We start from the raw sequence: 25,922 nt of genomic DNA, 5'->3' as shown, positions 1-25,922 counted from the left end.
GGTGAGAGGTGGGCTCCGTCCCCGGGTGGGCCACCGATGGGGTCTGGCCCGCGATCGGGGCCCACCAATCGGCGGGCCGGCCTCCCTACCCCCCCAGGCCTACTTTGTTGCGCATCCGGCCCCAGAACGTCATGTTGCGTCGGGTTGGCGTGCCAGGAAGTAAGACTAGAGCAGCGTGAATCGCTCCAGCGCCGTTGCCAGAATCGCTACTGCTCCCGCCCGTTTCGCGCCGTTGTGATACGCGATGGCATTCACAACGACACAGACACTCTGTCCCGCGATCGGGGAATCGCGCCCATTGATTCCTCATGTCAGCTATTTTTTTCCTTAAACTGCGCGTCCTCTGGTTACTGACTGTCTTGCCACCGGTAACAGTTTTAATTGTGTTTACTCTATTAAAACCATCCTTGAATTTGAACTCCTCTAGTGAGTCTCCTCTTAATCTTTTCTATTTTATAGAGAATAGCCCCAGCTTCTCCAGTCGTTCCACATAATTGACGTTCTTTACCTCTGATAATACTAGAATAAATCTTTGCACCATTAAGTTCATATTGCCTCCCCGCCCCGATTTTTCTAGCCAAAATGTATTTTCTCTGCATCAAATTGAACATAATAATGATAATAATCTTTATTAGTGTCACAAATAGGCTTCCATTAATACTGCAATAAATTTACTGTGAAACTCCCCTAATTGCCACACACCGGCGCCTGTTCGGATACACAGAGGGAGAATTCAGAATGTCCAGTTCACCTAACAAGCACATCTTTCAGGAGGAAACCGGAGCAACCAGAGGGAAACCACACAGACACGGGGAGAACGTGAAGACTCCGCACAACCTACCAGTTCATCACTTTTTTTCAGTCCTCCTGAAGTCTGTCACTATCCTCCTCATTGTCGACCAAATTTCTGAGTTTGAGATTTTGTGCCTCAGTAGGTAGAACCCCTGCCTGAGCCGGAAGCATCAGTTTCATGTCCCACTCCCAAGACTTGTTGGCCATATGTTGCGGTTCAACAGATTCAATCAGTCTGCTAATCCTTCTGCACAAATTCTCAAAAATGGGGAAAAATTGTGCGGAAGATACAAAATAAATAAACTGATTTTAAATATATGGACATGGTTGCACCAAATGGTGCAAAACGTTTTTCATCTATTTATCTTTTCCACTCTCTTAACCTTTTTCCACTGAAAATAACTTCAGTATTATCTTAAGAGTAGGAACTACTGAGAGTAGGAACATTTGCTAAACAGTCTCTGCTTCTTGCTACATTCCTCCCCTTCAGGAGTTCTTCTACCTAATCCATTTAATCCTGTTCTTCACTCAGTTTTGCTCTTGCATCCCCTCATGTCCGATACAATTTCATTTTATTCATGAGATTCACCTCCTATTCCTTTTGACCCTATTACCACTACACTACTGATCACCTTTCTTGACTCCATGATAGATGAGGTTGCACATTTTTCAAAAATAGAATCTTGGGATATGGGCACTGCTGGCATCCCTGGCTGCTCTTCAGAAAATGGTGGGAGGCCTTATTGAGCTGTCCATGCAGTGAAGGCACTCCCACAATCTGTCTGGTTGGGGGTTTTAGGATTTTTACACAATGACCACGAAGGAGCAGTGAGATGGGCTGCTGTGTGAGTTGGAGAGAAATTTGGAGATGATGTTGTTTCAATAAACATGCTGCCCATAACCTACTCAGTGATGTGCGTTTGAGAGGTGTTATGAAGGAATCCTTGGCAAATGCAATGTGTTCTGTAGGTAGTACACACTACAGATTGATCCTATTGTTGGAGGGTGTGATTGTTTATATTTTAAAGATGGGCTATTGGAGATAGTCATTGCCTGGCACTTCTGTGATGCCAGCCTACATGTTGTCCAGGCCTTTCTGCATTCAGGCACAGAATACTGCTTAATCATCTAAGGAATTGCGAACAAAGCTGGACATTATTTAATTGTCAGAAAACGTTCACGTTTCTGACTCATCATGGGAAACAAGAGGTAGGCTCACACATGAAGAATGGCTATTTCCACAAGATATCGGATGGCCAGAACCAGCACAAGTCAATCTCCCAAGAGAGGAATGGAGAAAAAAAAAATGTAAAAAGAAAAGGTACAAACTCACTTTCTAAGGAATAGATTTGTAAAGCCTACTGACATGCACTTTCTAGGGTTCACATATGAAGGACAACAACTTTGAGAAAGTACCGGACAGCAACTGCCACTCCTGAAATACTTTCAGGAAAGGAGGAGAGGATAAAAAAGCACACAGCATTTTTGAAGGCTTACCAGCATTTCAAGTCTGTGACCTTGGTGTTTAATCAGTCTGGGAGACATATATTACCTCATACATACTGGATAGACAAATTGTCACTTAATTATATATGTTAGAAGTCAGACTTCCAAATAACTTTCTGAACAAACTATGATTGACATTGCTTTCTTTACATCAGTAAACAAAGTCTGATCTGTAGACATATGTGACACAAAAGTATGTAAAGATATTCTCTTTCTGATCAGTTGACACAGGCAGCAGATTCCAACTCCTCATCCAAATACTTTTGAGACAAAGGCTTTTTGAGTGCCAGGAGCTGGATGTATCTCTGTGATACTGCTAAGGTTCTTTTAGGAGTTGGGTGGGGGTAGAGTTCTCTGGCTTCAGAGCATAGGAAGCAATTCCAACATCTCATTGTAAATGACTTACTACCATAAAAAGGCGATCAGAAAGGGAAGGTCTACCATTACAGTATTATCATTGAGGTGCAAAAACAATGCAATTCAGAATTTTACTTTATACTTTCTCTGGAAAATAATTGATCAGATCTTGTACTTTAATAACACCTCAAGATATCCCAGTAGTCACTGTATGGCTGGAAAGTGAACTCCATTTCAAACACTAAGTGCAGTGTTATCTTCAGTCAGAAAGCAGAAAAACCCTCACATTTAAAATAAAATGCTGGCCACAAAATTCAGCTGTAGGCAGAAAATAGCTTTGGCACTGTATACAACCAAAGATGGATGCCGTTTTGGCGAAGATGTTAGCATGGACTTTAGGCATGTCTGTTGAAAGTAAGCAACATGTCAGGGTAAGTAATATTGATCTTGCATCAGTGACGCCATTTTCAACCTCAAGCCTCAAGCTAACATCCTTTCTTAAACACACACAACTTAACATGCATTCAGCAGCAGGACAGATCCCCACCAGCTTCACCCATTTGAAAGAGAGCTGACTGGTGGCGATTTAAGATGAGGGTCATCACACCTCAGGCTGAGAACGCGGGGCCTTCATGGATAACCTCAATCAGTACGGAATAAAACTAATGCTGTTGGCATTGCTCCACATCACGAACCAGCCGTCCAGCCAACTGAGCTAACCCCCCCCCCCGTCTTTACAGCCCCGACTGAAGCATGCAGGCACTTAACAACATGTTTGGCACTGGCTGCATCATATTGTGCCGTTTGTATGCTCTCTGCATCACAACAAAAGGGTGCAGGTTAATCGCACATCATAACCGCTGCATCTGCCTTATCCACATTGTTCCCCATTCTCTTTATTAATTAGCAATTTGTCTTGGAATTTAAAGAATCATAGCTTTAGTAGTCCAGGTAAATGGACTCAAAGTAATTCAGGAAATAATTTTCAATGTGCCCATGCCTTCCTCTTTTATCCATTAATTGAAACTTAAGTTAATTAGACACCAGATAATAAGTGCCTGTGGGGAATGGGTGAGTGGGGAATGTTATGCATCCTTACTGTAAGAATGAGGTTCACAGTGACTTTTTGTATTCTGTGAGGCACCTAATCATGTGTTATTTTTTGAAAATCATTCTCAGGATGGGATGTCACTCACAAGGTTTTTATTGTGCATCATGAGTTGTCCAATAAGAAGTTTGATTTGGCTGCGTAGCATACAAGCTCACTTCAGAAGGCAGTTAAGAGAGTCAGCCACCTTGGTGTGAGATTAGAACCACATCTTGCTCCTGCTGGATAAGCATGGCAGGTTTTCCATGTGCTACCACACATTATTTATTGACTAACAGTGATCTGGAATATTCTCCATCTGTCTGGACAGATCAGAGGTCTGCATTTTACTTTGGAAATGTCTACAACTAGAAACCTGAAATTGTGATCATGATTTTTAAACCATAGTTATCGTTGGTGCACCAAAACATATACAGCAGTGGAAGTCAGCAGCCTCATATATTGTGGGGTCCACAATGTACCTGTTACATCTGGAAGTATTTGCTGAACATAATGTATATTGTGTGGGGGGGGGGGGGGGGGGGAATGCTGTCACAATGTCTCCACTCCTGGTTCAAATGTTGTCCATGCGCCTATATCAGATTATGGTATTAATTTCTTCTATGCTTTTGTGCTTTCTCTGCTCACAGATATTGATGAGTGTTTAGTAAATAACGGCGGATGTGACCATTTCTGCAGGAATACAGTTGGCAGCTTTGAGTGCAGTTGTCGAAAAGGCTACAAGCTCCTGACAGATGAGCGATCCTGTCAAGGTAAGTCTCCATCCAAATTATGTCTCGCCTCGTTTGCTCCATTGCTATCAAAAAGAGGTAGCTTAAAAAACATCTAAGCTCGTGATTCTTCCCCTGAAAGCCCATGTTCAAAGTAGAGAGAAATATTATGTTGCCTTGTTTACATTAAAGGCTCCATTCAGTTAATCTGTTTAATGTGAGAAGCATTTAGTAGCCAGGTCCAGAGATCTCTAATACGTGTATTAATTATGCCATACGAGGCTCAAGAGTATAAACCAGGGGTGGGCAAACTACGGCCCGCGGGCCGCATGCGGCCCGCCAAAGGTTTTTATGCGGCCCACCAAGTCATTAAAAAAAAAAAAAAATTTTTTTAAATTTTTTTAAAAAGGTTAATTGGGGGGGGGGGGGGGGGGGTGGCTGTTGGGTTACTTACTGGTATGGGGTGGATACGTTGACTTGAGTAGGGTGATCATTGCTCGGCACAACATCGAGGGCCGAAGGGCCTGTTCTGTGCTGTACTGTTCTATGTCCTATATGAGGCGCCCAGAATCATAACGGGGTGAAGTAATTATTTTACTTAATATACTATGCGGCCCTTTAAAATTGTGAATTTCTAAATGTGGCCCTTGCACGGAAAAGTTTGCCCACCCCTGATATAAACCAATTGCTTATTTGTGCTCGGAATTCAAAGAAAACATTTTATGGTGGCATTTTCTCAAAATACAACAACGGGTTAGATTTTAACTTTCGTGGCTGGGCAGGAAGCTGATCAGTCGCCCGTTACACATCTTGCCTGAATTCCCTTTATGTTGGTAGACCCTGATTTTCATGGTAAAAGGGACTGCTCTTGGAAACTAGCTCCAGCCATGCAGTGGTGAGGTCTCTATAGGGTAGTGCCACTCAGATTGGAAGCAGAAGCAGTGCGCTAGGTTTCTCCTCACAATATTTGGGGTGCTTTCACCCTGAGTTTGCATAGAAGAGCCGGTGACAATCCACTCATCCATCCCCATCCCCAACCAGGATCTTGCTGACGCCAGGCCCTCGGAGTAATACTGAGCAACAGCTTTTACAACAGAATGAGTTAGAACAAATATTATTTGCGTGAAAAGTTGTTATTCAAATCTGTTGTGCAAGTTAACAAAGTGTAATGATGTCCTGAAATGAGAAATGGCTTTGAAGAAGTATGCACAGGATTTTTCATGGGAATGTCAGCATTCTGTTTCTTGTTGCACATTATTAGTAAACAGCACAACTGATTTGTGATTACTGTGAGACAATCGTAGAGGGAGAGAAGTACTGTTGCAATCTGCTCTTAAGCTAATTTGGGAGACTGGCGTCTTGGGGCCAATTTTGGCTCCAACTGCAACGTTTGTTGGCTCCAAAAGCCAAACCAAGGATTTCTAAATTGACCCCATCAGTAAAATGCAATGCTGTTCAGGGTCAGAACCACATGATAGGTTTATGCTGATCTCTCCCCTGCTCCTTACTTCTGAGTTAATCAAGTTGATAGAATTCATATGTTCAATTCTTAGCTCCAAATCACTGCAAAGAAATAACAAGTCATCTTGAAAAAATACTTTGGAGCCAAGCAACAGATATGATTGGCTCCAAACTGGTGTGACCTGATATTTGCTTGGCTCCAGTTTTGGTTCCATTTACTGCTCACAGCTGTTAGTTGATGTTGCATTTCAAAGATGAAATTTTAATGTTGCAAATACGAAGCATGTCAAATATAATTTCACTTCAAAAATCAGTTCACTGTTGGACTTTTGCTTGCACTACATGGTTTAGGTTCAAGCCCTAAACATGCTTTCAAACACATTGGGCAAAATCTACTCGCCTTAGTCTCTGCCGGAAGGTGTGGCTGGAATCCCAAACAATCGATTTGCGTGCTTTACAGTTCCTCTTTCTCACGGTAAATTAGTTATCAGCCTGCCAGCTGGTTCCCCAATCAATGAAGGAGGGAGGGTAGGCGGAATGACGTACCTAAGGCAGCAATTAAGATCTCTATGTTAGGGAAACGGCAACAGTGTTTGCAGGAAACAATCTAGTAGGAGGGAGGATTGACCTGCCACATGGATGGAAGCTGTGAAAAGATTGTTTCGCGGTTCATATATTTGTCTCTGGAAGTGAGGATTCATAAAGTGAGGGCATGAAGGGAAGTCCTTTTTCCCGAGAGCAGAAAGAAGAGGCCAGGCAGCCTTACAAAGCAGTAATGGTTTCAAGTTCTTGAGTCTTTCACTGGCCGAAGTATGATGTTGAGGATCTTCATTTGGTATCAGAAAATGTTTGATGGCTTTGCGGTCTGGCAAGGTAAGTGTCCTCCAAGTTCAGCTTCCAGCCGTCACTCTATCACTATCACCTCACTAGTATTCCCCTGCACAGCACCCCTCTGAATGATGCACCTTACATTCTCTCCAGCCTCCTTCTCAAATTTCCATCTCAGTGATTATTATACGCACTCAACCTCAGCTTATTGCTTTCATGCTTCTATTTTGCACTGTCATCCTCCTCAAATGTCTACCTTCCACACACAGACACCAATTCATTCCTTACAAACCTAACTGTCTGTCTCTTATCATTGCTGCAGAGGAAAGCCCACCATTGGTGGAGCTGCAGCCATGGTCACGCTGGCTGCAATGTGAGAGGAGGCCCTTGAGGTGGGTAGGGTGGCACCAGTATAGAGCATTGGTGATGGAAAGATAAGGGTGGTCCCGAGACAGCATTAGATCTCACACTATCACGGGACACTTAACCATCACTCATATTGAACTGATATCAACATACATTAATTGTCATAGTCTGCACTATGCTAACTTGGAACCCAATTTCACCTACATTCAGCACCGACTTAGTCTCTCATCTCCCCCCAAGTGCATTGATAATGGCAGCAGAGATATGGGAGGAGCTTGAGTTCTCAGACCAGAACTCTGAGGATGCACCATCACATGACTCCTGCGCACCCTCCACCAGCACAAATAAACACATCTCAGTGGGTCCCGATTCTCGGAGATAAGTAGAGTAGCAGATGCTGAGGAGTATATCACATTCTAGGAACCAGGGGCTGGTGCCAGGCACAGCAGTGGAGAGCTCCTGTTGGAGAGCACAGGACACTTCAAGCACTGCTAGCCACACATCTGAGCCTCGGCGATCATTGTGGAGAAGCAACAGAAAATGTTTATGCATCTGGCAGAATATCCAAAGGCTGTGAATGATTTTGCACAGAAAATGAAACATTCCACCCATAATATGATTTCTGTGATGTCCAGGTCTTTGCACTGATGACCCCCCTCCATTGAAAGAATTCTCAACCTCATGGACAATAAAAGCGGCAAGAGTCCATCAAGTACATGCTGGCCTAGATCAATGGCTTTACGCCATGTCTGCCGTTTCACAAACGATCGAAAAAAGTATCTCTTTGGTGGCTGAACATTAATTTCCCACTCTTGGTTAGCAGGAAAGTGTAGGCGGTCCCTAAGATGGAAGACAGTGGTGATGACAGGGAGAATTCTTCTCGAGGAACCCTAACATCCTACATCCCTCCCCCCTCCCCCCCCCCCCCCCCTCCGTCCAGATGATGCCTCCTGCCCTGATAGTTGAGTATGTTTATGTGCACATATAATAGATGAGGCAGTCTTTGGAAGTTCCCCCCAGGCTCTGAAACCCAGAGGATGTCTGCCAGGCATCTCCATGTGGCAGAGCAGGGGAACGAGTAGCCTTCCTTCCAGCTCTGCTGAAGCTACATGGGTAGCATCCTGTAGAAGTAACAGAAAGTGTGCGAGGTAAAGGTCTTAATTGCACAAAGGAATTTAATATACGTTGCACAAAACTGCTGTTTCGAACAAACTTTGTGATTTTAGGCTTAAGGAACTGCTCCTCTCAGGGCAAGCTTTGCACTGTGGCTGAGCACAGGCTTGTCCGTTTCACCATTCTGTTCATAGCTGGTCAATTTCACTCAAATGCCGAATTCCCACAGTGTTCTGGTCTTCTCCAAACTGGCTAATATGTAACCAGCAAGTAAACTGGGCACTGTTGGGAGAGAGGGATTCCATGTTTTTTTTTTTAAAAAGCTCAATTGCTTTCCTGCCAGATGTACTGGGGTCCCCACTGGACTTGCAACCTAACCTGGAAGAGGACAGGAACTCACATGGAAACTCGACTTGAATGTCACTTTTCAGTATTTTCCGACCCCACAAGCTCTGGAACCCACTCCCACGTGGCTGGCAAACCTCTGCCCAAAATCTAAGCTGACCTGTCAGAGCAGGACTGAAAGGATGATGCCTTTTGGTCGTGCACTACTAAACAAAGGTCTAAACGGATACCCCGGTTGCAGTCATATCTGAAGTAAAAGTCTCTTGGCAAACCATTTCCCACAATCACATGCACCCAGAATAAGCACCAGATTAACTGGTTATTTATGTTGTTGTATGTGGGACTAGGTGAGAATTTTGAGTGCTGTGTGAGTGCACACAAAATCACACGGGAAGATGTGGGCACAACTCCCAAAGTGATCGCCTACTCACACAACATTTTGGTCGGGGTGCATTTGCCCCAACAATCCGGTTGGGGCAGCAGGGTAGCATGGTGGTTAGCATAAATGCTTCACAGCTCCAGGGTCCCAGGTTCGATTCCCGGCTGGGTCACTGTCTGTGTGGAGTCTGCACGTCCTCCCCCTGTGTGCGTGGGTTTCCTCCGGGTGCTCTGGTTTCATCCCACAGTCCAAAGATGTGCGGGTTAGGTGGATTGGCCATGCTAAATTGCCCGTAGTGTCCTAATAAAAAGTAAGGTTAAGGGGGGGGGTTGTTGGGTTACGGGTATAGGGTGGATACGTGGGTTTGAGTAGGGTGATCATGGCTCGGCACAACATTGAGGGCCGAAGGGCCTGTTCTGTGCTGTACTGTTCTATGTTCTATGTAATCAAGCAGCCAATTGTGTCCTTTAAGGGGCCAATGTATCACAATTTTACACAGCAAATCTGCCTTTCCAGTTGTTGGGTGGAGCGATAGACAAGGCGGCCTTTATGTTGTAGCTGCAGTCTCAATCCAGCACTCAAATAAAATTAACAAATGTGTCTGGGAAATGAGGTTTGTCTATGATTGTGTTGCTGAGACAGTACGGTTGGAGCACCGGCACGCAGCCTCCCTTTTCTCAGTGCCTGCCCTCTGCCCACCCTCCCCGTCAGTGCTCAGCCTTTAACAGCTCGTGTTTCGTGCTGGGTGTCTGTCAGTTGGCCAACCAGCAGAAATCATGCTCTGGGGCCACTTGCGGCTGGCAGCATGTTCCACGATTGCTTCTAGGCCCACTGAGTGAGTACGCCCAACGACGAAAAATTCAGGCCTGTGTTTTGACTGCAAGTGAATAGCAGACTTCACAAAGACAACTGTAACATGACTAAAAGTTCCACTTACATAGCATTTTGGGATGAACTGATGATGGATTGAGAAATTGATCATAAATGCTAATGCTTTCTTCCTTCTAGCTGAATCGAATGTCTTTAGTGATAGCTATAATTACAGCAGTTGGCATGGGACTACGGCAGACTATGTTTGCTACCACATTGTCGAAAACCATGGCATTGAAATTGATCAAATCATTAAACCGTTAATATTGTCCAGTACATTTTATTGTGTGATTATATTTTTGCAATGTTAATGGCAACTGTGAAATATTAATCACACAAATGTTTCCCACTGTGTGGCTTTTTATCATGTTTATTGATCTTGGCTGTTTTCTGCTTGAAAACTAGCTAAAGCCCATTATTGAAATAATTCAACTTTGTGTGACACTATACCTTTCATGTAGCACAGGTTAATAGATGGCTGGTGCTGAGTTAAAAGCCAGTAATTCTGTCCTTAATATTTGCATCATAAACCATCTGAGTAAAATTCATGGCCATTGCAAAATCTGGTCTCAGTTAGCTCCTTAAGGTAGACATTTATTATTAATTTTTTACAATACATAAAACATTCTCTATTTATTTTAAAATTAGCTATTCTACAGCTGATACAGAGAATACTACAGGGACGATGTCACGTACAGCAGTGTTTTTCAAACTTTTTTTCCTGGGACCAACTTTTACCTTTACCAACCGGCTGACCTTTGCGACCCACGCCCGTCCGACCTTCGCGACCCACGACCGGCCGACCTTCGCGACCCACGCCCGGCCGACCTTCGCGACCCACGCCCGGCCGACCTTCGCGACCCACGCCCGGCCGACCTTCGCGACCCACGCCCGGCCGACCTTCGCGACCCACGCCCGTCCGACCTTCGCGACCCACGCCCGTCCGACCTTCGCGACCCACGCCCGGCCGACCTTCGCGACCCACGCCCGGCCGACCTTCGCGACCCACGCCCGGCCGACCTTCGCGACCCACGCCCGGCCGACCTTCGCGACCCACGCCCGGCCGACCTTCGCGACCCACGCCCGGCCGACCTTCGCGACCCACGCCCGGCCGACCTTCGCGACCCACGCCCGGCCGACCTTCGCGACCCACGCCCGGCCGACCTTCGCGACCCACGCCCGGCCGACCTTCGCGACCCACGCCCGGCCGACCTTCGCGACCCAAGCCCGGCCGAACTTCGCGACCCACGCCCGGCCGAACTTCGCGACCCACGCCCGGCCGACCTTCGCGGCCCACGCCCGGCCGACCTTCGCCGCCCACGCCCGGCCGACCTTCGCGGCCCACGCCCGGCCGACCTTCGCGACCCACGCCCGGCCGACCTTCGCGACCCACGCCCGGCCGACCTTCGCGACCCACGCCCGGCCGACCTTCGCGACCCACGCCCGGCCGACCTTCGCGACCCATGCCGGGCTGACCTTCGCGATCCACACCGCTTGTCCTTTGCCACCCATGCCAGCCGACCTTCACAATGCACCATTTTCACTTATTTTTAACGCAACTGGTGAGCCTGTTTGGTCCTCGCAATCTCACTTGCTTTGTCATTCAATGTTGCATTTCTGCTAAGGGCTTCAGCTGATGATTTAAGCTCTCGCTGCATCCTTTGGAAAAAAATCAAGAGGTTTGTCCTTGAACTTTAATGTTTTGAGGGTTTTAAACTTTCATGTGCCAGTACTTCCCTTCATATAACACACATGGGCTTTACATCCTGATTTTCAAGGGCAAAATTAAAAATACTTTACCTCAGGAAATCATCTTTATAATGTTTTGTTCCCAATTTCAGTTTCTTCTTAATGAGTTGTTCACCAGAGCCTTGGATCTCTCTGCAGCTCACACCAGCACTGCTTTGTCCTGCCATGGACTCTCCTGGAAGCTCTCTCCAGCAGATTCCGTTGGGATATTCTGGTCTGTTTGTGTCTCTGGTCCTCTCTTCCTTTATTACAAAATTATCCATCTTCAGTTCTTCACAGTCTTGTTGCTCATTTTCTGGCAGCTACAAAATGGAGAAATCTCTGTGATTTCACACACAGAGCACATGACATCAGTATACGGGAGCGCATGACCGGCTCTCTGCCACCACGGGCAGCATGGTCGGCGCAGGCTTGGAGGGCCGAAGGGCTTGTTCCTGTGCTTTACTTTTCTTTGTTCTTTGTTTGTTCTTTGACCTGCTGGCAAGGGGACGGCTGTTCAGCTCATAAGTTACACAGCTGCGAGAAATCAAATTTTGTACTGGGAGGGGCATTGGGGTGAGCATGAAGTGGTCCACCCAGCCATCACCTCATAGACTTCAACATCTGGCCATCATATTTGAATGGCACCCAGATGGTCACTCACCATTCACTCATCCATTCTGCTTCTTGGGCCCCAGCCAACCCCCTGCCAATCCTGGCTCGGTCTTGTCCCCTCCTCATCACCCAGCCTTGTTGCATCATGTTTGGCAGGCAGCTGATATCTCTGTGAGAAGATAAAAACAGTGTCTACTGACCTGAAAGTCCACAAAGAACTCTACCTCGTCAGGTGCATGCCATCTCAGTTCAGTTGTGAAACAGAACATTCTAAATTCCGGCTGGCAGAGCATTGTGTTTGGACAGGGGGCAAGATTCTTGAGAGATGGGCTTTTAGTGAGAACGCGTGAGATGAAATTGGGATTCCTGACATCGAGCAAAGTGACACTCGACCCACCTTTAAGCTGCCATGAAAGGCAGAGGAGTTAGATTCTAAACTAATTTCCCGACGTCAAGAAACTGAATTTTGCCCTAGCCAAATCTTGCTCCCCCACCCACCACCATTTGAACCTCTGGTGGGAGTGGAAAATTCTGCCCTACGAGTTTTTGTCAATCCCCCAATGATGTTTGTGGTGGGGGAGGGGCTGCTGTAAGAGCCCCTGATGTTTGTGAGGGAGGGACGGGAGGGTCCTCCGTGTCCATAGTGGGGAGGGAGGTAGGGAAAGTTTATTTTCTGTGCTATTCAGATTTCAGTGGAGCCAGCCTTGTCGGCTCTATCAGGCCTGCCCTGCCACAGTGATGGCATAAGTCTGAACTAAAAACTTTGCTGCTCAGCTGGTGAGCTACACACTGGGTTTCAGTCACAACTGACATGCTGAAATTTCCACCCAGTGGCTTCAGTCTTTCCAATGTTTAGTTGAAGCGAATTTCTACTCATCCAGTACTGAATGTCATTCAAGCAGTGTGACAAATCGGAGACTGTAGAGGATCAAGAGACATGGTGGTGGGGTAGAGTTTCATGTCATCGGTGTACATGTGGAACTTAACATCATGAATTCCGATGATATCACCAAGGAGCAGCATGTAGAGGAGAAATGGGAAGGAGCGAAGGTTAGCTCCTTATGGACCAGAATTAATAATGTAGGAGAGGGTAGAGAAGCGATTGCATGTGATGTTCAAGCTATGAATACAGCTGGATTTGGACACTAACGTAAGGGTGACTCATCCTTTTGACTCACCATATTTGACACCATTGGAGATCCATTGGTATGTGAAAATGATCAAATAAAGAGTAACATGTCATGTGTCATACATATAACAAGTCAAATTATGGTCTATATTGCAGAAATTCATTTATTGCTTCATATGTTTAGGAATGGGGTAGATTACACTTATGAGTATTTGAAAAGTCAGTCCAATTTTATATAAATTTTATATATATGTGTAAATATATTTTTTTACAGTTTAGCTTTACATAAGAATTATCAGTACAAGTCCAGTCTTGGTTTGAAAAACTGCAGGTGTGAATTTAGTTTTTGGTGGTGGTGAGAAATGGTTGGTAATTAATTTGCAATCTACTTTATACCCTGTCAGAATTTTGTTCCATTGCAGTTACTTGGACAGGGTATGAAACAGGCTACGTAATCACTCTTGCCTGGTTTGAATGAAGACCGCTACCTCGCCCAGAAATTTAGACAGTGCTTAAAAATAGTTTGTGTATTACTAAATAGGAGAAGGATCATCCCCAACAGTTAAATTCAGATTTGCAGTCTGGGTTTGTGCAAATATATGTGGACTAATGTTGGTGCCACACGTTGTCTGAAGTGTTGTTTTATTTCTGAATTGAACAACTTCTGCTGCTCAATAAATTAAGATTTTCTCAAGAGTAGATCTGAAGGTTTAGGTCAAAAAAAATTGAAGCACAACTGTTTTTTGATTGAAGGATCTGGCCTAAAAGTGTGAACAAAAGATTCACCACATAGACAACAGAAGCACAATTGTGCATGCATTGCATGATCATTGTCTTTTGAGAAAAGTTTTTTATCAATAGACAATTACAACATACATCTTTTCATCACAGTCTGCTCCAAATCATCTTGTTGTGTACTCTGCAGAGCCTCAGTGTTACAGCTTTGCTGTTAGAAGTGCTTTGCTAAATATCTAAAGTAGCCTGCACTGAAACGTTTGATTAATTCCAAAGGTGATGAATGCCATATTCCAGAAGCACTGGAACTTGGCCACATCTGGGGCTGTGAGCCAAAAGCATTTAGTCCATTATTGTACCAAAGGGGGCAATATATACTTTATATTCTTTCTGGAGAATTTTGGTTCTTTTTTAATACTATGTAACGTTGCTCAAATAACTGTGCTTGGAAACTGAAGTTTACTCATGCAAATGGAACATTTGTCAAATCACATTAATTACCATCGTCGTCTGAAAGTTTGCTTTAGCTGTTAGTTGCTTCCTCATCAAGCGGAATTTCATCAGGTCAGTTTACTTTGAATGGGAGTCAATAGGTTTTTGCACCTTTCTAGCTGCTAAATGAAGCTTGTGGTAGAGCACAGTCTGCTTATTGTTGGGATTTTCCAGACCATTGACTAACAAACTACATTTGAATGAGCAGTTAATTTGGCTTGTACCAGAACGGCACAACACTTAACCCCTTTCTTCCTGCTGTTATATCCGTGTTGTTCAGTGGGCAATGGGTTGCTTCTCAAAGGGCATTTGTTTTTCACGTTTCTTTCCTCATGAAGGTTTGGGTCACCCATTCTAAACCCAATCTCGTACAACAGCCCACATCTTGAGGGATGCGAGCACAATTTTTTGCAATGGCTTGTATTGAATTAATGAATGCATTTTTAAAAATTCACAGAGACATGGAATGCATCAATGCACTCTCCTATGAGTAATGTCATCTAAATGTAAACCTACTTAAAAATACAAATGTGCATCTAGATCCTTGATAACTCAAAAGATCGAACTTGGTTATTAGCGGAGATTCCTGTGTGGATAAGCTGTAAGCTTCAAAGTTAATATGGTGTGGATTGGTTAGATCAATGCTGCAGCAGGAAACAAGACCCATCCTGTTGCGGCTTTTCAAGTGGAATTTTTTTATACGTTAGGTGGTGCTGGTGGTGGGTGCGGAAGCTGGGGGTGGTTCTTCAGCAGATTCCTAATTAATAAAAGGTAATCTTATTTCTTTGTATATTTGAAAGAAATAAAATTATCGGTGTTTAAACCTTCTATCTTGACTGCATTATGCCTTGTGAGAATAGCTGATAAAGAAAAACAATTTTTTACTGTATTGGAAGGGTTGATGGATGAGAATTTTCTCTGCACACTATATTGAATCAAACTGTCTAGCAATTTATGAAACGGGTTTAAAGGAAGAAAAACACATTGCTATAGCACAGTTTATGACCCCAGGATATTTCAGAACAATCTACAGCCAATGAAGTACATTTGAAGTATAGTCACTGATGTCATGCAAGAATTGTGTCAGCAAATTGCAGAGAACAAACACTCACAACCTGCAATGAGATTTCTTTTATATGGTTTAGGTCGAGATTTAGATTTTGGCCGGGGTAGCATCTCTCTTGCTCTTCTTTGAATTAGTACCACCAGCGTATCATTTACATCAAACCATTAGGGCAGACAGGGCCTCAGTTTAGCAACCCATTTGAAATGTGGGATCTCTAACGGTGCAGCATTCATTCAATACTGTACAGAAGTGACAGCCAGATTTTATGCTCGAGTCTCTGGGGTGGAATTTGAAGCTACACCCTTGCGAGTTAAAGGCAAGAGCACGACAACTCTGTCACAGCTGATACTATGGATGGAATCTTACCATTTTATTCCAAAGTGTGAGGCTCAGAGACTGAAAACTGGGGTGTAGCTCTCCAGCTGCATGGACCGGTTTTCTCTCCAGATATTGAGCCTCTCTGAGTTAAAAAAAAAAATTAACGGGCAGGGTCTACAGCATCAGGCTGGTGGAGCAGGGCCCAATAGAGCCACCAAGGCTGGCTCCACAGTGGCCAGGGTCCCTTTAAGAGGGCACCCTAATCAAAACTGAAGATAACCCCCACACTCCTCCCTCTACTGTGGAAGTATCGCTGGCATTCTCCCCGCTCACTGTATACTCCTCCTCCCCATGCCTGCAAGATCCCCTCCCTCAATGGCTTTGGCACTCTTCCACCCCCCCTCCCCCAACCCACCCCTGCCCTCAATGTGGCTGCAGAGGGACTGGCCTAAGGCATGATTGGCACTGTCAGGCTGGCACTCCCTCTCCCCTGGGCGTTACCTACCTTTGAGCCCTAGGGGGAATCCCCACGACTGATCTCAATTTTTCCAGACCTTGTAAACCTTGCCGACTTGATGGAAAATTCCACCCTGGATTTAGTATATTTACCCTCTGAGTAATCTGTTGCCCAATCATAATCGCTAACTTTTTGTGATGTTTGCAGTAAAGTAATGATGATGAGATTTCCTTTGTTAAGAAAACTGTCTGTCAAATCTTATAAGTTATATCATTTTAATTACTACATTTTAGAGTTGAGTGAATGCAGATTTCTGTTGAGATTTATTAGTTTGTTTCTGCTAAAGCAGCCATCACAAAACTGAACTTTACAAGATTAAAGTTAACACAAGAAATTGTCTAAAGCTAAACATTAATATTGAACATATGTGAGGGGATCTGGCTAGCAGTGAAGAGAAAGTATTGCCTATGCCAAACGTCCATTCGTTTACTGTCCCTGAAACAAAAAAGTTCATGTTTCTAACTGTCAGCAAAGAAAATCCACGCGTCACTGAATTTCACTTTTGCGATTGCATACAGCAAAATACCTTCACTTTTTGATTTGAGACTTCTGAACACTGTTGTTGAGTTTATAGTTTGGGGGTCAGTTCTCTCAGTTGGCTGGATGGCTGGTTCGTGATGTGGAGAGACGCCAACAGCGTGGGTTCAATTCCCGTACCGGCTGAGGTTATTTATGAAGCTCCCGCCTTTTCAACCTTGCCTCTCACCTGAGGTGCGGTGACCGTCAGGTTAAATCACCACCAGTCAGCTCTCAAAGGGGAGAGCCACCTATGGTCCTCTGGGATTGTGGTGACATTTACATTTATTGATTTTATAATCATCCGTGTTTCAACAATATGGTGACATCCGAATAAAGTCAATTTGTCTGATTTTGTCTGGCAACCTGTAAAGCATTTGTGTGGATATTGTCTGAATCAATTTATCAGTTGAATATCATCCTACCATTATCATAATAAATTAATCTGTTGACTATTTTTTGGCTTTTGAAGTTGATTGGATGGGTTACCATGAAGCCAAAACCCTGTGAATGTTTGTTTAAAGCAATCTGTTTTTGAAAAATAAATTGTGTGCAAGTTGTCAAAGAAATTTGTTGTGACTTCACGAGTGCTGGCATCCATTTAATTATTTGTTTTCCTCGGGTTTGTGGACCGAATCCATCACATTGCAGGAAATGTGAGTACAGCCTCATAAACAAGTTTTCATTCACAATGGCCAAAACTAATATTAAAGTTGGAAATTCTGAATCTGATCTTAAACCTCTTAGTACAGAAGGTTAATTTATCCCTTGGAATCCTCAAAAAAAGACTTGAAGATTAAAATACAGGCGCACTGAGAATGAAAAAAATCATGTACTTGGAGATTTCTTTTGGCAAGCTTCACAAAATTTCAAACGCAAATCTTAAAAAACAAAAATTACTTTCACAAAAGTCACCAAGTCTTCAAGGTCAATATGGGCAAGGGTATTTTGGATAACAGAGATTCTGTGCCCACCATCTGAGCACTTGGTGGCAATCACAACCCCGCCTACACATGCTCCAATCTTGGGAGTCCAGGGGCACTTTTATGACTCTTGGGGTGGGGAGGGAAGGTTAGGCCTGAGGAGAGGGGGGGGGGGGTGGTGGGCAGAGGGGTGGTTGGGATGTCAGAGGAGAGGCCAGAGTGAGGGGGGATTGAACTACCAACAGGGAGGTGCCTGATATTAAATGGAGACAGCTGATGGAGGCACCCTTACCCCTTTTCACCGAGACCTCAACACCGTTGAGTTTCGGATCTCCTCCACCCTTGAACTCCTCCCGCCAGCCTGAAAATTGAGGCTATGCAGGAAATGGTCCTTAAGTGGTTAATAATTGGCCATCTAAGGGTTTCAGTTGGAACAAGGGTTGGGAGGTCAGCCTTGGCTTTGCCTATCCTGGTGTAAAAGTTTGGCTAAGGTGAGCATGAGGTCAGGTGTAATGCCTGGATCTGGTATGTCTCTCTTGTGGGGACCATGAATTGGATTCAATTTGAATTGGTTTTTGGAGCAGGCAATGAGCTGGATTAGGAGTTTGCCCCTGTCCACACTCTTGAGCTCTGGTTTTGTAACTCTGATAAAGTAATAAAAAACAATAAAAAGCATTATGGAGAGGTTTAGGCAAGTAGAAATGCAATGGGAAGGCCCCGAAAAGTTTTATGATCATCTCCCGCCCACAAACTCACTGACGAAGGAGAGTAAAATACTCCCTGTAGAGTAAAACTCAGCAAACCAGTTCGAGGATGTTTGAAATGAGCAAAGTTGATCTTTACTCATTACTGAATGATGAACATTGATTTGGTGTTGCTAATAGAAACATAGGAACTGGAGGAGGCCATTTGGCTCTTTTTGCCGGCTCTGCCATTCGTTATGATCATGGCCGATCATCGAACTCAATAACCTAATCAAAGAACAAGGAAAGTACAGCACAGGAACAGGCCCTTCAGCCCTCAAAGCCTGCGCCGCCCATACTGCCCGCCTAACCTAAAACCTTTTACACTTCCGAGGTCCATATCCCTCTATTCTCATCCTATTCATGTATTTGTCAAGACGCCTCTTAAATGTCATTATTGTAGGGCAGCACGGTGGCCCAGTGGTTAGCATTGCTGCCTCACGGCGCTGAGGTCCCAGGTTTGATCCCGGCTGTGGGTGGAGTTTCTACATTCTCCCCATGTTTACGTGGGTTTCGCCCCCACAACCCAAAGATGTGCGGGGTAGGTAGATTGGCCATGCTACATTGCCCCTTAATTTGATAAAATAAATTGGGTACTCTAAATTTAATTATCAAAAAATGTCACTATCACATCTGCTTCCACCACCTCCTCTGGCAGTGAGTTCCAGTCACCCACCCCTCTGTGTAAAAAAAACTTCCCTTGCACATCTGCTCTAACTTTGCCCCTCGTACCTTAAACCTATGTCCCCTAGTGATTGACTCTTCACCCCGGGAAAAAGCTTCTGACTATCCACTCTGTCCATGCCCCTCATAATTTTGTAGACTTCTATCAGGTCATCCCTCAACTTCTGTTGTTCCAGTGAACGTAAACCTCTCCTCCTAGCTAATGCCCTCCATATCATGTGGCAGCAGGGTAACATTGTGGATAGCACAATCGCTTCACAGCTCCAGGGTCCCAGGTTCGATTCTGGCTTGGGTCACTGTCTGTGCGGAGTCTGCACATCCTCCCCGTGTGTGCGTGGGTTTCCTCCGGGTGCTCCGGTTTCCTCCCACAGTCCAAAGTTGTGCAGGTTAGGTGGATTGGCCATGATAAATTGCCCTTAGTGTCCAAAATTGCCCGTAGTGTTGGGTGGGGTTACTGGGTTATGGGGATAGGGTGGAGGTGTTGACCTTGGGTAGGGTGCTCCTTCCAAGAGCCGGTGCAGACTCGATGAGCCGAATGGCCTCCATCTGCACTGTAAAATTCTATGATTCTATTATATCAGGCACATCCTGGTAAACCTCTTCTGTACCATCTTCAAAGCTTCCACATCTTTCTGGTAGTGGCTAACAGAATTGAACACAATATTCCAAGTGTGGCCTGACTAAGGTTTTATACAGCTGCAGCATGACTTGTCAATTTTTATACTCACTGCCCCATCCAATGAAGGCAATCATGCCTTATGCCTTCTTAACTATCTTCTCCACGTTCGTTGCCTGTGAACCTGTACACCAAATCTCTGTGCCTGTCAATACCCTTAAGGGTTCTGCCATTTACTGTATATTTCCACCTGTATTAGACCTTCCAAAATGCTTCACCACACATTTGTCCAGATTAAACTCAATGGGCCATCTCACCATCCAAGTCTCTAACTGATCAAGGGCAGCACGGTGGCACAGTGGGTTAGTCCTGTTGCCTCACGGTGCCGAAGTCCCCGGTTCGATCCCGGCTCTGGGTCACTGTCCTTGTGAAATTTGCACATTCTCCGTGTGTTTGCGTGGGTTTCACCCCCCAAAACCCAAAAAGATGTGCAGGGTAGGTGAATTGGCCACTCTAAATTGCCCTTTAATTGGAAAAAAAACGAATTGGGTACTCTAAATTTTTTATTTTTTTTTAAGTCTCTAACTGATCTATATCCTCTGACAGTTCTCATCGCTATCCGCAATTCCACCAACCTTTGTGTCGTCCGCAAACTTACTAATCAGACCAGTTATATTTTCCTCCAAATCATTTATGTATACTACAAACAGCAAAGCTCCCAGCACTGATCCCTGTGGAACACCACTAGTCACAGCCCTCCATTCAGAAAACTTCCACTGCTACCCTCTGTCTTTTATGACCAAGCCAGTTCTGTATCCACCTTGCCAGCTCACCTCTAATCCCATGTGACTTTGCCTTCTGTGTCAGTCTACCATGAGAGATCTTGTCAAAGGCCTTACTGAAACCCATGTAATCCCGCTTTACCCCCTGTAATGAACTCCAATTGGCTTTATTGGTTGGCTTTATTTGTTGATAGCTCATTGAAGGGGCCCATATAATCACCTGTGTAGGCTTTGTGAGCAGTCTTAAGTTGACTGGGCTGCTAGCAGCACTGTTCATAGCTGCTCCTGTAATATCGTTATTGTAAATAAATATTGGTGTGGTGATGGAACTCCTGCCTCCCGTGGATTACTACAGTGGCGACGAGGTAAACTACGAATTTTGCGGAGACCAGCTGCCGCACTCGGAGGGTAAGCCTTGCCATTTTAAAAATGCCGTTTTTTGGGAGGTTAGAGGCATTCGACCTGGCTATTGAGGACTGTTTGTAGCTGCTCCTGTAATATCGTTATTGTAAATAAATATTGGTGTGGTGACGGAACTCCTGCCTCCCGTGGATTACTACACCCCCATAACCCGTGAACCACTTCGCCCCAAGTGCTATATCTAACTGCTTCTTGAAAATATGCAATGTTTTTGGCCTCAAGTACTTCCTGTAATGAATTCACAGGCTCACCACTCTCTAGGTGGACATTTTTTCTTGTCACTGTCCTAAATGGTCTACACTGCTTCCTCAGACTGTGACCCCTGGTTCTGAACTTACTGCCATCAGGAACATCCTTTCTGCATACGGTGGAGTGGAATTTAAAAAAACCTCCGTTTTGATGACTTTTTTCATCCATTTATATTTCTTAAAGAATTGAAAGGCAATTTTAATACTTTCAGCAAAACTTGGTAATCAATTAAACTGAGATGTATAAAGTTTTGCTACTGCTCATTCCCAAAAACACGCCTTGCAACCCCTGCCATCCACAATGCACCTATTCTGTCCACATGTCCAATTCAATGTGAATTCACTTCCGTTTATGAATGGCAGAATAGGGCGGCACGGTGGCGCAGTGATTAGCACTGATGCCTCTTGGCGCCAAGGACCCTTGATCGATCCCGGCACCAGGTGGCTGTCCATGTGGAGTTTGCACATTCTCCCCGTGTGTGCGGGGTCTCACCCCCACAACTCAAAACTGTGTGCAGGGTAGGTGGATTGGCAATGCTAAATTGCCCCTTAATTGGAAAAAAAGAATTGGGTACTCCAAATTTAAAAAAAAAGTGAATGGTAGGATAACATTTTTTACTGAGTTTAAATGCTGCCTTCAAGCCAATAAAATCATGTGCTCATACAGTAAGCTGTACATTTTTCCTGTGAGGTTTTCGCCTTTTGTTTCTCGTCATGGGTCCTAAAACTGAAGACCAACTGAAGGCTTAATGATTTGTGCTGATTGAAGTTTTAGGTTGCTTACTGCAAAATTCAAATGCTCCTGACAGTGTTACCTCCTCTGACTGACAACTGAGAATAATTTTTTTTAATAAACATTTTATTGAGGTATTTATGGTTTTATAACAATAACAGAAGAAAACAGTGCACATACAGATATAAAAATAGTGCAAAGGCCGTCTTCCTCCCTCACAGGTCTGACAACTGACAGTAATAGTATGTGACATGAAGTGGGTTGGGGGGGGAATGGATGGTCACCTCACGGATGCCTATTTCTCATTTGACAAAGGGTAATTAACATAGGGTAATTAATGGAGGAAGGGCAGCATGGTGGCACAGTGGTTAGCACTGCTGCCTCACAGTGCCAGGGATCCGGGTTTGATTCCGACCTCGGGTGACTGTCTGTGTGGAGGTTGCACATTCTTCCCCTGTCTGCGTGGGTTTCATCTTGGTGCTCCTGTTTACTCCCTCAGTCCAAAGATGTGCAGGTTAGGTGATTGGCTATGCTAAATTGTCTCTAGGTGGGGTTACGGGGATAGGGTGGTGGATTGGGTCAGTGCCGACTTGTTGGGCCGAATGGCCTCGTTCTGCACTGTAGGGATTCTATGATCTAAGATCTGGAGGCGACCAGCTGAATTTTGCAGGCAGACCTATAAATAGTTCTGCAATATTACCGCCCAATACTTATACAAGGTCGGTTTAGCTCACTTGGCTAGACAGCTGGTTTGCGATACAGAGCGATGCCAGCAGCGTGGGTTTAATTCCTGTCCTGACTGAGGTTATTTGTGAAGGCCTTGTCCTTCAACCTTGCCCCTCACCTGAGATGTGGTGATCCTCAGGTTAAATCACCGCTAGTCAACTCTCTCACCCAAAGGGGAAAGCAGCCTATGGTCATCCAAGACAATAGTGACTATACCTTTAAATACTCAAGTTTGACTGCCTTCTCAGTGCTTTGCCAGGGCTGTCGCTGATTCTGGCGGGGCCGATCCCACTATAGGTGGGAGGCTGCTTAAATATGAACATTGAGATTTTCTGCAGGCTTGTTCCCCCTCGCCCTCCCCAGTTCTCTATTGTCCGGCTTCAACTCTACAAAAACGTGAATTGATCTAAAACACTGCAGTCCGTATCCTCACCTGTACTAAATCCTGCACTCCTGTCACCCCTGTCCTCTCCAGGCTCCACCTGTATGAAGAATTCAGAATTCCTGAACTTTTTCCCCAAATCACTCCATTGTTCAATATGACGGTGTCAACATGCCCTCAGGATCAGCGATTCTGCCCCATACAGGGGGCCAGCACGGCACTGGAGTGACCCACACTGCTCCAGCTGCCGACCCCGGCGTCAGATGGGCGCCGCGGGTCTGCGCATGTGCATTGCGACCAGCGCCAATGCGCGTATGCGCGGTGGCTCCCTTCTCTGTGCTGGCTCTGATGCAACATGGCGTAGGGCTACAAGGCCGGCGCGGAACAAAAGAGGCCCCCAGCACGAGAGGCCGGCCTGCCGATCGGTAGGCCCCGATCACGGGCCAGGCCATAGCAGAGGCTCTCCCCCCTGGGGTCCAACCCCCCACCCCCCCCCCCACCCCAACCCCAACCAGGACACCCCTAGATGGATGCATGCCGAGGTCCCTCCGGGTAAGACCACACGTGGACGGCGCTGGCGGTACTTTGATTTTTTTTTACGGCCGCTCGGCCCATCCGGTCTCTGGAGAATCGGCGGACAGCCGTCGGGGAGGCGTCGCGCGATTCGCGCCCAGCCCGGCAACTCTCCGGCCGGCCTGGGCTGAGAAAATCCCGCCCTCTATATATACAAGTTGTTGACTCGTCCCAGTTTGTCTAACATTGAGGATCAATCTTATAGCTTCCCTCTATCAACCCTGGGGCCTAGAGGGTCCTTTCATGTCACAGCGACCTGAGTAATTCGTACAACTCCAGGTGTGACCAATGCTCCTGACCATGGCCCTGTACGGCTTCAGCACAACAGATTTAAACTCAAACGTAGTGTTAATCAAAGGCTTCTTTCATTTGACTCAGCCCCAAGTCATTTCAGTGGTTTCAAGAACATCCTCATTTGTCAAATAATGTGCCCTTACCTCATTGACATGTAATAATTTTACTGTAGCTTTGATTGATTAGAGGATGTTGGGAATGAATATGACTCAGTCTGTCAGGGGTGTCCTTTGAACCACAGTCTTTTAAAGTGATAGGCATAGCTTTGTTACACCATAACTGCTTAGCACGCAACCCAGATTTAATTTTTTAGCCTTTTTGAAACCTGAAATAATATTTTTTTTCTACGGGCTGCTGATAATTCAGATGAAGGGACAGTGGAAATTACATGTTAGCATCAGACAGTGGAATAGATATTGCTACATATCACACACAGTTGTAAAAAATCAAAACCATATGCCCACAGCAATCTTTGATCTCAGCTGCCGTGTTATTACAAATGATGCCAGAACTAAACATTAGGCAGCATAGCTACTACTTGTTGGTTTAAAATATTACCAGTTAACTACTTTGATGATTCTTTTAAGGGAAAGTCAGCAAGTTTGTTCAAGCCAGACTTCTGCTCAGCGAATCCAGGCAGAGTGGAAGATTGAAGTGGCATGTTGCTTGTGCTGAGTATGTGCCATCATCTGAATCAGTTATCAAATAAAGACGGGTGGTTAGTTGGGTTGTCCTATTCATGTGTTTGTATTTTTCCTTCTAAATTTAATCTGTGCAAATGCAAATGCAACACCTTTTCTTGACATCTCACTGCCAAAAAAACCCAGAGCTTTGGGAACAGAGGTTAGTTGTAGGGATGCAGTGTTCTGGAGGAAGTGAGAGTAATGTCATTGCCTGGGAAGGGTAGGGAGGGATTCAGGCCCTGTGTTTTGGTGGCTGTTTATATTGGCGTATATCAAAATGGGCAAGTGGCCTGAGACAGGGCTGGTTTATACTGGCACCAACTTGAAACTCCTTGTCTAGTTCTTGCAGGTCTCGGAGGCAAATAAAGCACTTAGTTCTGGAACTGATCTGGGGTGCAACTTAATGGAAATCAAACAGAGTCCTGTGTCAAGCACGTTTAGCCAGGTGTTTCCTGGTGCGGGTAGCACCAAGAACGTCCCCGCTATTAAACGGAACTCTGCTTAATTTCTGGGGTTAGTCCCATTTCCTGCACTAACGAGCTTAGCTCGCCAGGGCAGGAAGAGATCAGGGTGGCCCGATCTCAAACCCCCACCCCCCACCACCATCACCGTGGCTTCCGGACATCCACAATGCCACAACCCACCAATAAGCAGGTCATCAAGCCCTCCCGCACCCCGCCTCATAAGGGCAGGGCACCCCCAAGCCTGATTCCCGATAGTGGCATGCTGCCATCTGGCCACCCAGCCTGGAACCCTGGCAGGACCACCTGGGCACCATGACACTCAGGGTGGCACCCAAGTGGCATAGCCAAGCTGGCACTGTCCAGTTGGAATTTGGGGTGCCATGGTACCACCCTGCCCAGTTCCTCACCATTCAGCGGCCCTAGATTACCTGGAGACCCCCCCCCCCCACCCCCCGGAGACCCCACTCCTGAGTGTCAGTACGCCTCGTCCAAATTTGTGGGAATCAGTGCCAAATGCCGCCCACTCGGGGTCTCCAAGGCAAGACCGTTAGGTCCCAGGCACTGGCTAGATCAGGCATAGACGTATTCAAGTGAGACTAACTGCTCATTTGAATATGCAAATCTGGGTCCAGAACTCAATGCACACCTCTTAAGATCTCGTTAGATCTCGCAAGATGTAACAAGACCGGTAAATCTCATG

At 45.4% G+C, this 25,922-nt stretch overlaps 1 protein-coding gene across 2 annotated transcripts in view; it reads left to right on the top strand.

The window, feature by feature from the left end:
* The window catches only part of scube1 (signal peptide, CUB domain, EGF-like 1), a 300,902-nt gene that overhangs the window by 203,284 nt on the left and 71,696 nt on the right, over positions 1 to 25,922 (top strand). For both annotated transcript variants that reach the window (XM_038780754.1, XM_038780753.1), the window contains one exon: positions 4,393 to 4,515. In XM_038780754.1, coding sequence (XP_038636682.1) covers positions 4,393 to 4,515 — 123 coding nt within the window. The remainder of the gene's footprint in view (positions 1 to 4,392; positions 4,516 to 25,922) is intronic.

The sequence above is a fragment of the Scyliorhinus canicula genome, chromosome 20 (assembly GCF_902713615.1).
Source record: "Scyliorhinus canicula chromosome 20, sScyCan1.1, whole genome shotgun sequence".
NCBI classification, from domain to species: domain Eukaryota; kingdom Metazoa; phylum Chordata; class Chondrichthyes; order Carcharhiniformes; family Scyliorhinidae; genus Scyliorhinus; species Scyliorhinus canicula.
The sequence above is the reverse complement of the archived record's forward strand: the minus strand, read 5'-3'. Positions and strand labels throughout refer to the sequence as shown.